General features: G+C 38.1%; 1 protein-coding gene across 1 annotated transcript; it reads left to right on the top strand.

Moving 5' to 3' along the window:
- Positions 1–8,939: 8,939 nt before the first annotated feature.
- On the top strand, positions 8,940–12,682 carry LOC126198683 (RNA polymerase II elongation factor ELL-like). Its single transcript, XM_049935178.1, has 3 exons — positions 8,940–9,095; positions 10,031–10,202; positions 10,305–12,682. The coding sequence occupies exons 1-3, from the start codon at positions 9,088–9,090 to the stop codon at positions 10,491–10,493; spliced, it is 369 nt and encodes a 122-aa protein (XP_049791135.1). The 5' UTR covers positions 8,940–9,087; the 3' UTR covers positions 10,494–12,682.
- Positions 12,683–13,015: the final 333 nt, after the last annotated feature.

The following is a 13,015-nucleotide window of genomic DNA, read 5'->3' as shown; positions in this document are numbered from 1 at the left end:
GCTGTGCTGGTACTGCGAACGGCTGAAAGCAAGGGGAAACTACAGCCGTAATTTTTCCCGAGGACATGCAGCTTTACTGTATGATTAAATGATGATGGCGTCCTCTTGGGTAAACTATTCCGGAGGTAAAATAGTCCCCCATTCGGATCTCCGGGCGGGGACTACTCAAGAGGACATCGTTATCAGGAGAAAGAAAACTGGCATTCTACGGATCGGAGCGTGGAATGTCAGATCCCTTAATTGGGCAGGTAGGTTAGAAAATTTAAAAAGGGAAATGGATAGGTTAAAGTTAGATATAGTGGGAATTAGTGAAGTTCGGTGGCAGGAGGAACAAGACTTTTGGTCAGGTGATTACAGGGTTATAAATACAAAATCAAATAGGGGTAATGCAGGAGTAGGTTTAATAATGAATAAAAAAATAGGAGTGCGGGTTAGCTACTACAAACAGCATAGTGAACGCATTATTGTGGCCAAGATAGACACAAAGCCCATGCATACTACAGTAGTACAAGTTTATATGCCAACTAGCTCTGCAGATGATGAAGAAATTGATGAAATGTATGACGAGATAAAAGAAATTATTCAGGTAGTGAAGGGAGACGAAAATTTAATAGTCATGGGTGACTGGAATTCGTCAGTAGGAAAAGGGAGAGAAGGAAACATAGTAGGTGAATATGGATTGGGGGGAAGAAATGAAAGAGGAAGCCGCCTTGTAGAATTTTGCACAGAGCATAACTTAATCATAGCTAACACTTGGTTCAATAATCATAAAAGAAGGTTGTATACCTGGAAGAATCCTGGAGATACTAATAGGTATCAGATAGATTATATAATGGTAAGACAGAGATTTAGGAACCAGGTTTTAAATTGTAAGACATTTCCAGGGGCAGATGTGGATTCTGACCACAATCTATTGGTTATGAACTGCAGATTGAAACTGAAGAAACTGCAAAAAGGTGGGAATTTAAGGAGATTGGACCTGGATAAACTGAAAGAACCAGAGGTTGTAGAGAGTTTCAGGGAGAGCATAAGGGAACAATTGACAGGAATGGGGGAAAGAAATACAGTAGAAGAAGAATGGGTAGCTCCGAGGGATGAAGTAGTGAAGGCAGCAGAGGATCAAGTAGGTAAAAAGACGAGGGCTAATAGAAATCCTTGGGTAACAGAAGAAATATTGAATTTAATTGATGAAAGGAGAAAATATAAAAATGCAGTAAATGAAGCAGGCAAAAGAGAATACAAACGTCTCAAGAATGAGATCGACAGAAAGTGCAAAATGGCTAAGCAGGGATGGCTAGAGGACAAATGTAAGGATGTAGAGGCTTGTCTCACTAGGGGTAAGATAGATACTGCCTACAGGAAAATTAAAGAGACCTTTGGAGAGAAGAGAACCACTTGTATGAATATCAAGAGCTCAGATGGCAACCCAGTTCTAAGCAAAGAAGGGAAGGCAGAAAGGTGGAAGGAGTATATAGAGGGTTTATACAAGGGCGATGTACTTGAGGACAGTATTATGGAAATGGAAGAGGATGTAGATGAAGATGAAATGGGAGATAAGATACTGCGTGAAGAGTTTGACAGAGCACTGAAAGACCTGAGTCGAAACAAGGCCCCGGGAGTAGACAACATTCCATTAGAACTACTGATGGCCTTGGGAGAGCCAGTCATGACAAAACTCTACCATCTGGTGAGCAAGATGTATGAGACAGGCGAAATACCCACAGACTTCAAGAAGAATATAATAATTCCAATACCAAAGAAAGCAGGTGTTGACAGATGTGAAAATTACCGAACTATCAGTTTAATAAGTCACAGCTGCAAAATACTAAAGCGAATTCTTTACAGACGAATGGAAAAACTGGTAGAAGCGGACCTCGGGGAAGATCAGTTTGGATTCCGTAGAAATGTCGGAACACGTGAGGCAATACTAACCTTACGACTTATCTTAGAAGAAAGATTAAGAAAAGGCAAACCTACGTTTCTAGCATTTGTAGACTTAGAGAAAGCTTTTGACAACGTTAACTGGAATACTCTCTTTCAAATTCTGAAGGTGGCAGGGGTAAAATACAGGGAGCGAAAGGCTATTTACAATTTGTATAGAAACCAGATGGTAGTTATAAGAGTCGAGGGGCATGAAAGGGAAGCAGTGGTTGGGAAAGGAGTGAGACAGGGTTGTAGCCTCTCCCCGATGTTATTCAATCTGTATATTGAGCAAGCAGTAAAGGAAACAAAAGAAAAATTCGGAGTAGGTATTAAAATTCATGGAGAAGAAGTAAAAACTTTGAGGTTCGCCGATGACATTGTAATTCTGTCAGAGACAGCAAAGGACTTGGAAGAGCAGTTGAACGGAATGGACAGTGTCTTGAAAGGAGGATATAAGATGAACATCAACAAAAGCAAAACGAGGATAATGGAATGTAGTCAAATTAAATCGGGTGATGCTGAGGGGATTAGATTAGGAAATGAGACACTTAAAGTAGTAAAGGAGTTTTGCTAGTTGGGGAGTAAAATAACTGATGATGGTCGAAGTAGAGAGGATATAAAATGTCGACTGGCAATGGCAAGGAAATCGTTTCTGAAGAAGAGAAATTTGTTAACATCAAGTATAGATTTAAGTGTCAGGAAGTTGTTTCTGAAAGTATTTGTATGGAGTGTAGCCATGTATGGAAGTGAAACATGGACGATAACCAGTTTGGACAAGAAGAGAATAGAAGCTTTCGAAATGTGGTGCTACAGAAGAATGCTGAAGATAAGGTGGGTAGATCACGTAAGTAATGAGGAGGTATTGAATAGGATTGGGGAGAAGAGAAGTTTGTGGCACAACTTGACTAGAAGAAGGGATCGGTTGGTAGGAGATGTTTTGAGGCATCAAGGGATCACAAATTTAGCATTGGAGGGCAGCGCGGAGGGTAAAAATCGTAGAGGGAGACCAAGAGATCAATACACTAAGCAGATTCAGAAGGATGTAGGTTGCAGTAGGTACTGGGAGGTGAAGCAGCTTGCACAGGATAGAGTAGCATGGAGAGCTGCATCAAACCAGTCTCAGGACTGAAGACCACAACAACAACAAATTTACTGTTACTTGTCTTCGCAAGTATTATGCTTAACATTTTCAGATACATCTTGTTTCAACATTGGGTGTGTAGATATAAGCTTACCACAAAAAAGAACTACTTCCATGAGTCGCAGTGTCTCCCTTTACAGAATTTACTATCAACCTAGCCAGTATATCCTTCCCTATTCTACTGGGATGCAGACCATGAGAAGTAAAGCCCCACCTACCAATAGTGTCAACAGGAACCAAACCAATCCCTGACCCAGCACCAGCCCGAAGCAGTTGATCCAACTCTATATTGACCCTGTTCACGGAGCTGTTCGACTGGGGTCGATTGTACCACTTGAAAACAGGCACAAACTCGACATTAGTATGGTTCGTTGCTGATGCTATTTTTACCAGGTCACTCTCAATACTGTAGTCCTGCTCCCTATCAACACTGTTCCCTGCTCCACCCACTATTATAACATGATCCTCCTTGGTGAAACCTTTACACAAATATCTATGCTCTCTATCACTTCTATAGCTTCAGCATAAAGAGGCACACTTGTAACCATATGTAGCATTATTGGGAGCACTGGAAATGCAGTTTCACCATCTTTTGTGTTCCAACATGTCCATTTTATAGATCGTATGCTCCACATAAGCCCACTTGGAAGGGTAGTGGCAGCTCGTACCTCACGATGGATGATTGGAGGCATATTTATGGACATATTGGCACATTTTGTCAAACTTGATTGGCCAAGCAAAGAAAAGCAATCATGAAAGCCACATGTCAATCAGGGCAATAACATTTGCCAAAGTTTGCATAGTTTTATTAATGATACTGCCACACTGCAGCCATAAACCTTTGGATGTTGCCATTCATGGGCCTTCCACATACTATTACAATAAAGCTTGTGATAGAGGCTACTAAATCATCCTGGTCAGACACTTTGTTATCTATGGTATAGTGGGCTTAATGAGTGAAGCATTTCCATCCGCTTTCACTCCCTCAATCATCAGCAAAGGTTTCGAAGCTACAGGTATAATGCCTTTTAATGATGAAACATTTAGGGAAGCAGATTTTCTGTGTTCATCTGCGACAGACCGGCCGTTTGAGCCACCTGACAATGAATGACTTGTTTTGGAAAGTAACATCCCTACTATAGTTCCAGGTACAGTTGCTCCGCTTTTTCTGGTGTCTTCTAGCGATCGAGTTCCTTCAACTTCTGGTACCTCTAGTGGTAATCTCATTTCTTCTTGTCCTTATGAGCAAGAACTCCTAGAAGAATTATGTGTGTCTCCTGAAGCCTTGCTTCCATTCCCGTAGTGTGGTCCCTGAAAAAGAAATAGTTGTAGCCAAAAGAGAGGAGACTCTTATCGTTACGAGTTCACCTGTAAAGGCTCGTCTGAAAGAAGAAGCCTCTGTCACAGAGTAAAAGAAAAAGAGAATGAAGAAACCTACTCCATAAGGACTAAATTCGTCGTAAGATGAATGAGCTTACTTGGCATTAGAATAATCTGATGTTTCTTAGAACAAAAACATTGAAGAAGATGGAGATTTTTCAGGATTTGAAGCTAGTGACTTCATAATTATAATTAAGTGCGTGGAGTAAAAAAAGACTTTATAGCTGTCCAGAAAATTTGTCTTCGTTCTGGCATTCAAGTGATTTCTATAAACCTTCCAATAGATTTGCCATAATGGATGAAAACGCATTTGTTGCCACTGCTTAGACTTTTGTCGAAGATCTGACTTATTTCAATGTTGACTTGTATGAATGCAGCCCTCGCAATTAATATGTTTCAAGTTATCACGAAGTTTGCGATATTTATTTACAGAAATGTGTTTTGTCTCATTTATGTGACAGGTTATTAATTTTTATTCAGTGAAACCCCGATTTTCTCATTTCAAGTGACTTTAAAAAAATGACGTAAAATGAGAGAAAATGTAAAGTTACGTATAGGATCCCTGTTTGCGTTATTGTTTCATATGTGTACATAACATGCATGAAAATACTCGTCAGGATTTGTTTATTATAGAATAAAGGATATCTGAATTTTGTACTACGTTTAGCCGCTGGAACTGGTAACTGGGAAGCAAAAACTTTTTTGTTAGAAGGAGGTGAAAGCCTGCAACTGTATCATTCATTATTTAAATAATGAAACACTACACCAGCTCCGTACTCTTTCGTTTCGAGAATTTATTCTCACTATCAAGGGCAAATATTTTCGTAAGGATTTTGTGCGAAGTTTAGGTACGAGTCGTTTTCCGTATCATGCACTAATATCGTCTTTTTGAGGTTATACGAACCTGCCTCTCCTCAATTATGCAGAAAAATCACACACGCGAAACAAGACTCACATAGTTTGTTTGAGAAACATCACAAAAAAATTCTTACGTGAATATTTGCAACTGACAACGAAAATAAATTTTCGGGACGTGCATGAAAAAACCATCACTGAAGGTCTCTTCAATTATTTAAACAGGAACTTTGTGCAACGCACAAGAGCAAAGTCACCCCCTCAGTAGCGCCACCTGGCGCTACAAGTCGCTCAACATTTTAACAACAAATATGCGAAACATGCGTTTCACCGCTGAGGTGTCTGAGTATGACGATCAGGAATCGCGCAAGCGCAGCTGAGAAACAGAGAAAGTTTGCAAATGGCAAAAAATAACGTAACTGATAGAAATAACCGGTTACTGAGAAGTAACGGTTACTGCGATAACCGTTCCTCTGATTCTGGCAGTTATTTCAATAACTGTTTAGTGTCAACAGTGCCTCGCGCCATCTGTTGACCGAAGATCGTACTGCGCATTTGGAAGGCGTTCTATAGACCATGGGAATAACTGTGAGACTGCGCGCCATCTGTTGATAGGAACTGTGTACTATTTCGTGGGCCTTCGTTACTTTTAGCATAAACAATTAAATAAAGTTAATGTCCGAGCCGTGGCTGATAGGAGCTGCATTACAGGCATTAACAAGTACGGTCGTTCCCTTAAGCCACCGCCTTACGTGTTAATTTAGCTTGGACGGGTAGTACAAGGAAAGTTACTAAGGAATTCGAGCGACTATGGAAATAACTGTCAGAGACCGGTATTCTCCTCTGGCAGTTATCGTTATTGGCTCGTAGTTCTAGTTCTCTGGTAGTTATCGGGCTACCACCACAGATAACCTGGAAGCTGGTAACGGAATAACTGTGTGTCTAGACGTTCCTGACTCGGTGACTCCAGTTAAAGGTCGTAGTTCCAGGTGATATTTCCAGAGAGGATAGTAACTGGAGCGAACAAATATTTTCGTACTGCTACGGAAATAGCCGCTGGCCATCGCGAATGACAAATAACATGTCAGAAAGTATAACATAATACAGTGGAATATAATAATTATTATCCTCATCATTTGTCAGGAGATTGTCAAAATATGTGCATATATCACAGTAACTGCTAATATTTACAGAATTGGGACACTGACAGAATAAAACACAGTTACGTACTTTTAATAAATTTATCGTACACAGAATACCCGATCTTGACTGTTGCAACCAAGTGCTGTCAAAACTGAAATATAGCAGAGTTTTTACCTAAGCTGGTCTATCAGTCTCTGTTACGATATTCATCTACAGAGTAGAAGGAGGGGTCAATGGAAGCGTCTGATTCCACCCGTCTGCTTCGACGTAAAGGTATTGTGGTGTGTGAATGTCATTACGGCACGGTGTTTATGAGTTGTTTTTTTTGTGTGTGTGTGTGGAGGGGGGGGGGGGGCGGGCGGGGGGGGGGCTGTCGATCTAGGTTGCAGTGCCGGAATTTGCTGGTGGTAATTAATTTTTTTTTTTTTCTAGCTGTGATGTTTGGTTGGTTGGTTTGGGGAAGGAGACCAGACAGCGAGGTCATCGGTCTCATCAGATTAGGGAAGGAAGTCGGCCGTGCCCTTTGAATGGAACCATCCCGGCATTTGCCTGTAGCGATTTAGGGAAATCACGGAAAACCTAAATCAGGATGGCCGGACGCGGGATTGAACCGTCGTCCTCCCGAATGCGAGTCCAGTGTCTAACCACTGCGCCACCTCGCTCGGTCTAGCTGTGATGTTTTGTGTATTTATGAAGTATTGAATGTGATTTAATTTATGTAGGGATGATTGATTTGTGGACTTTTGGGATTGTGGTTTTATTTTTCGCAGTTGTAGGAGTTGGTTTTTTGGCATCAGTAGCTGTGGTGGACCTATATAGGTCACCGGAAATGACCGATTCCCATTTTCATAGTTATGTGTGTTGATGTTTTAGTATCGTCATCTGAGGTTGACCTATGTAGGTCAAGGGAAATGTCTGATTCCAATTTTCGTACTTTTAGTAGTGGGTATTGGTGTTTTGGTATGGTCACCTATAGTTGACCTATATTGTTCAAGGGAAGTGTCTGATTCCTGCAGATTTTTGTTGGTGTAGCAGAATGCTGTATTTTTTTTCTTTTTGTTCTTCATTTTGTGTTTTGGGATCATGGTATGGTTTTTTTTACTAGCTTGTCCTCACCCTAAAACCCCCAACTTCCCGCAGTAGTCCCATTGGTTTGATTGTATTTTTGGTGGGAAATGTTATTGTATTATTTATAGGTATCTTCGTGTTTGTTGCCATGTGTATGTAGTGACGTCATAGACACACTTAAAATAGCCATTTCCGGCATATTGATGACGGGTGGAATCAGACACTTCTATATCAAATAGTCTTTCAAACACACTGTAAATCGTGCCTTATCTGAAACCAAGTTTTTAATGGTTGCTGACTTGCTGGGAGTTTATTGAAAATGCATGTTCCTGAATATTGGACCCCTTTTGGACCAAGGTAAGTAATTTTAGGTCTTTATGTAGATTGCTGTTCCCATTTCTAGTACTGATATTATGTATTAAGCTATTGGTTGGAAATACTTGTAACAAATTTCATTAAGGAATAAATATACTAGGAAGCAGTGGTTAGAATACAAAGTTCCTTGAACAGGTTCGTACATGATGTTCTTGAATTGATACCACAAACGATTTTTATTACACGCTTTTACATGCGAAAAACTTTTGCTACGTTTGATAAGTTACCACAGAATATGCTCCCTTATGAAATAATAGAATGAAAAAATGTGGTATGCCCTTCCCAACTGAATTTATTATCGAGTTGTAGTCCCAGAAATGTAACACTGTCAACCTTTTCGATCTGCATGTCTTCATATGTTATAAACATGCTGTCGCTGGAGAAATCGAGCAGTTTGCAAATCTGACATAAAACTTGGATTAGCGTACTCACACTTTCCCCAATAGGACTAGCTTTTACAGCACAGGAGTAAACGAATCTGTCACATTACTTATATTTTTTTGTTGTATTACAAGGCTGTACACTTTATTCTATTATGTGAGCAGCACAAGAAATTAAGCTTCGAATTTAACCTACAGTACTCAGTTTACATATTACTTCATACTTAAAAACGCACGTTGTTAACATTTTACTTAAACAGTGCTTTGGCGAAGTTCCGCTTACTTTCTGTCGCAGCTGCGAAGATAATATTTCTAATAGCGACCGATAATCTACAAACATATAATATGAAACACTAATAATCGTTCTAACATCAACTAAAATGTACCCGGAGTTAATAAGCTAAGGTTATGACACGATTCATACGACATTTCTGCTATTTCACACTACTCGCAGTTATACTGATAACTAAACTGATGGATTCCAACTATGTCGTTATTTAACTGTCGGAGTATTCGGTATTCGCTAGCGAAAAATAACTTGGCAGTTATTAATAACGGTTAACGATAACGGTTATCAAAGAATAACTGGAACTGTGATAACGGTTACTCCAGAATAACCGTTTGGCCCACCTCTGTGTGATTGGTCACGAACCTACTTACTCCCATCAGCCACCATTCCGAGAGGCAACGGCAGGATATTGGACAATGGATGTAGCAACCTTGGGACAGTGCTTGTGCTTTTACCGATTGAGAAAAGGTGACTAAGTCTGTGAAGAAAGAACGCCACCTAACGATAGTAAACACTACTTGAAGACCGTCGCCATGTCAGTGTAAGTTTATGCCTATTACTGACGTTTCTTTCCCACAAAATATTGTCCCATACAGCGTAAATGTCGGCAAACATTATGTTAACGTAAAATCGGGTGTGAATTAACATTGTGATCAGAGGAAATTTGACGAGAGCGATAAAAATTGCCGTAAACTGGGGTACAACATTAATGCCGGGGACGCAGAAGCTGGGCTTTACTTAACACAAATTATTACAGATCTCGTGTTATATTTCCTTTCATGAATTAACTTGGTATTTGAGTATTTCTAATTATACTAAACAGTTGAAACTAGTGTGTGTCTATTTTTATACTTTATCAGTTAGAGACAATAATAATAAGGGAAAGTTTTCACAAACAAGAAAGTATTTGCTGTGTGAAATTACGTTAGACCTCAAAAGTTGATTAATTTTGTATCTAAACATTATTACTATGCATTTCAATGCTTCAGTTACTGTTGTAGTCAGAATTTGTGCTCAAATATCAGTAATAAAAGAAATAGTATCCCCTGACTAGAATGTCGATCAGACACAAGTGCAACCTATCAAATCATGCAACTGGGTGCAACAGTTTGTAGGGATATGAAATAGAACAGTCACATCTCTAGAGGTCGTCAAGAGAGAATTGAACTAATTACAGCTCACACTGAGGCATTTAAGCAATGGCAACATATAAATACACTTCATATATGACTCACATTGGGAAGAAGCCCCAATAACTGGTACACTGTGAGAACATATTTCTTTTCTGTGTAAATTACCTTTGTATTTCTTAATGTTATTTTCAACTTCTATATTACATTGGAGTGAATATGCTTTAAATTTCTGGTGGCTATTATGGTAACAAATAAGGAAAAATCTTTTTCTGACTGTTTGTCGCACTATATCAGTAAATTGTAGAAATCCTTTCATTCCTTTAACTGTTACTAATTTTCACAGGAATTACACAAAAATAATGAACAGGGAGCAATGGAGTAAATATAAAGCAGACTTCAATGCAGATTATTCAGAATACAGAAGACTTCACTCTGAAGTTGAAAAAGTTTCCCAGAGATTTGCTGATTTAGAAAAGAGCTTAAAGCAACAAGTAAAGTTTAGCCCTGAATGGAAGGTATGAGTACAGATGAACTTGGAAAGCTTTCAGTTTTAAGTAATAGGTAGTTAAACCAATTACATTTCTTGAATGTATTACCATTCTCAAACTTTTTTACAGAACATACAAAAACAAATTATTCAGGAATATGAGGAAACAAAGCGTGATCAGGAGTTCCAAGATGCCAAGAAGAGGTTTCAGTATCTGCATGAAAAACTGTCACTCATCAAACGCCTGGTTTCTGAATATGATGCAGCACAGAATTATACTGACCCTTACCTCACTCAGCACATGAAATGCTGCCTGTAACGTTCCAAGGGCGATCAGCTGAGCAAGAATCTCATTGTGGTGAACTGACATTGTGCTTAGTACTTTCTTGCAAGTTTTATTATACATTTCAAAATGTAGCATAGTAATTCCTATCATACTTGTCACATATACTAAGGACTGTTGGTCTGGAGAGGATAATGTGTGCAGTTACGATGACTGAAAGGTTTAAAAAATAGAGGACATTAAGTCAGTATTGGATATAGCCTTCGCACTGTGTTGTATGGTTATATGCTTAACTTGAAAGGTTGAAGAGTTAACTTAAGAGGATTTTTACTTTTCCTGTCAAGGGTGTTGTTTTGATTTTGAAATGTGTGATGAACTGAATTTCAGGCTTCCTTTGTAATTGGTAAATGTAAGAAATTTTTGCATACTTAAGCTCATTGTCAAGTCATAGATGGCAGTCAGAAAGTTTGTATTTGCTTGCAACGTCACCATGAAGAAAGTGGAATGAGCTGTGCATTTATTTTTGGATAATTGTTAATATTAATTACGCAATCCTGATACATTCACAGTGGGACAATAATATCTTGTTAATTACTGAGAACATATATGTGAGGTGGTGCTGTATCTACATAAAAGTGAAGGAAAATCAATATCTTTCCAATGTTAATGTATTTTATTCCTGTGATTGATTGTAATAAAAAGAGAAAGTAATTGAAAGTCCCGTATATCTACACAACCTCTCCACTGTTCTCTCACCTCAGAGTATGGTATGGGCCATCACTGTAAAATTATGTTGATTCCAGACGTGAGAACAGGCATCAAAAATGTTGCTGATATACTGCAATTTGAAGTACTGTATTTTTTAACCATTTGCACTTCTTAATTTATTTAAGTGTGCCCCATACAGTTAGGTGTTTTTACATTCGATAAAATTTAAAATCCTGGTTAATAGGAATAACTAGATCAAAAATTATTTGTGTTGTTAACAGCTTGTGGTGGGAGAGGTAAGATAATGATATGTATCATACAAATGCACAGACTATTGTCTATTATTAATCTAAATGTACTGCTCATGTAATGCCAAGAACATATTCGCAGAACTATATTTTCTGTTTGTATAGCGTTTCTTAATTTATTCAGAACTCGTCTAAGGATAGTCTCGTCACAGCTAAGAAAATTATTGTGATGGGATGGACAAAGTTTACTTAAAGCTCTTCCATAGAATACTGTTTCCTGAAAATGTGGATATTAGAATTGGTATTATTGGCACTAATTGCTGGTGCACTGCTTATGTAACAAACAAAGAACAATCTGAAACTTTCGAGCAATTTTACTCATATGATGTAATGAATTTTAGTCGCAGTATTTGGTACTGTGAACTAGAGAACATTTTCATGTGAAAATTCTTGCACGAGTTGTGGTTGTGAAGAATGTACATCTGTTGGATAATGAACTGAAGGTACCATAAAAAAGCTCCAATAAGTTAAATTACATAAAAAAATCTATAAGTGCCTGGGTTTTGTATGAGAAAGTGGCTTTTCACTAAATAAAAAATTCATGTTTTAAGACAACAGTACAAAACTTCAAATTATTTTCCATGTTATATACACGAAACTCGAATAATCCCCGTAAATAAACAGTGCAAGTGTGCTGATGCCTAGGTAAATTTATATGACAGAGGGAGACACATGAGACAGAGGTTTATTTTGAAATTGCTGCAACTGGAAAGACATTTTGGATAAGTCAGAATAAGAAATCCCAATATGTTGGCCAAATCTATAGCTCAATATCACTATACTACCCCATTTAAAAAAATAAATTTTGTGATGTGGTGCTTTGGCACCAGAGTTCTATAAGCAGTGCACATTGTGTGTTTGTTTCTTTCTATAAATGTGTTAAATATGTGTATAAAATCGCCACAAAGTGAAATTAATTGTATATGTATGAGTACCGTGTAAAATACTCTGTTGGCCATCATGGAATTGGAAGACCACACTTTTGTTTTTGTAACTTGTTATTACTCGCGCAATAAGTCAAATTTCATGTCCTTGCACTTTACCAAAAATGTATATATATACTTTTTAGATGATGTGTTTATTATTTGCATATAGAGTATGTTCATGTAGCAGACTGGTCAAAACATGCGATCTTTTGTAATAATTCTATTGTAATAACAGAAGTTAGAAATTTGTGGGAAATTAATAAAAAATGTTTCGTCCTTGCAATTATTTTTAGTTTTTTTTTTCCTTGCTCCATCAGTTACAAAATTAAATTCAATTAGTATTGCCAGATGTGCCCTTCATACGTATACTAGTGAAACTGTTTACATTGGTCAGTGATATTCCAGATATTCTGTGCATTCCATGATTGATTCATTTGTTTGAAGTGGGTGTGGCTTTTTGTGAATGACATGAAGTGGCTGGAGTTAAATATTCTTTCAGTTATGTATGTATTAACAAAATCATGTAAATTATCTGGCTTGTGGACAATGGATAATCAGAATGTTCAAACCATATCATGAAAATGGTTAGATCATTATCAACTGTATGTATATATTA

Source organism: Schistocerca nitens, chromosome 8 (assembly GCF_023898315.1).
Source record: "Schistocerca nitens isolate TAMUIC-IGC-003100 chromosome 8, iqSchNite1.1, whole genome shotgun sequence".
Taxonomy (NCBI): Eukaryota; Metazoa; Arthropoda; class Insecta; order Orthoptera; family Acrididae; genus Schistocerca; species Schistocerca nitens.
This window is presented reverse-complemented; position numbering and strand designations above follow the sequence as displayed.

What these genes read in the sequence shown, in the direction of transcription:
- LOC126198683 (XM_049935178.1), top strand. An exon ending in AGTTTAGCCCTGAATGGAAG is followed by an intron (nt 10,203 to 10,304) that starts GTATGAGTACAG and finishes ACTTTTTTACAG; the next exon opens with AACATACAAAAACAAATTAT.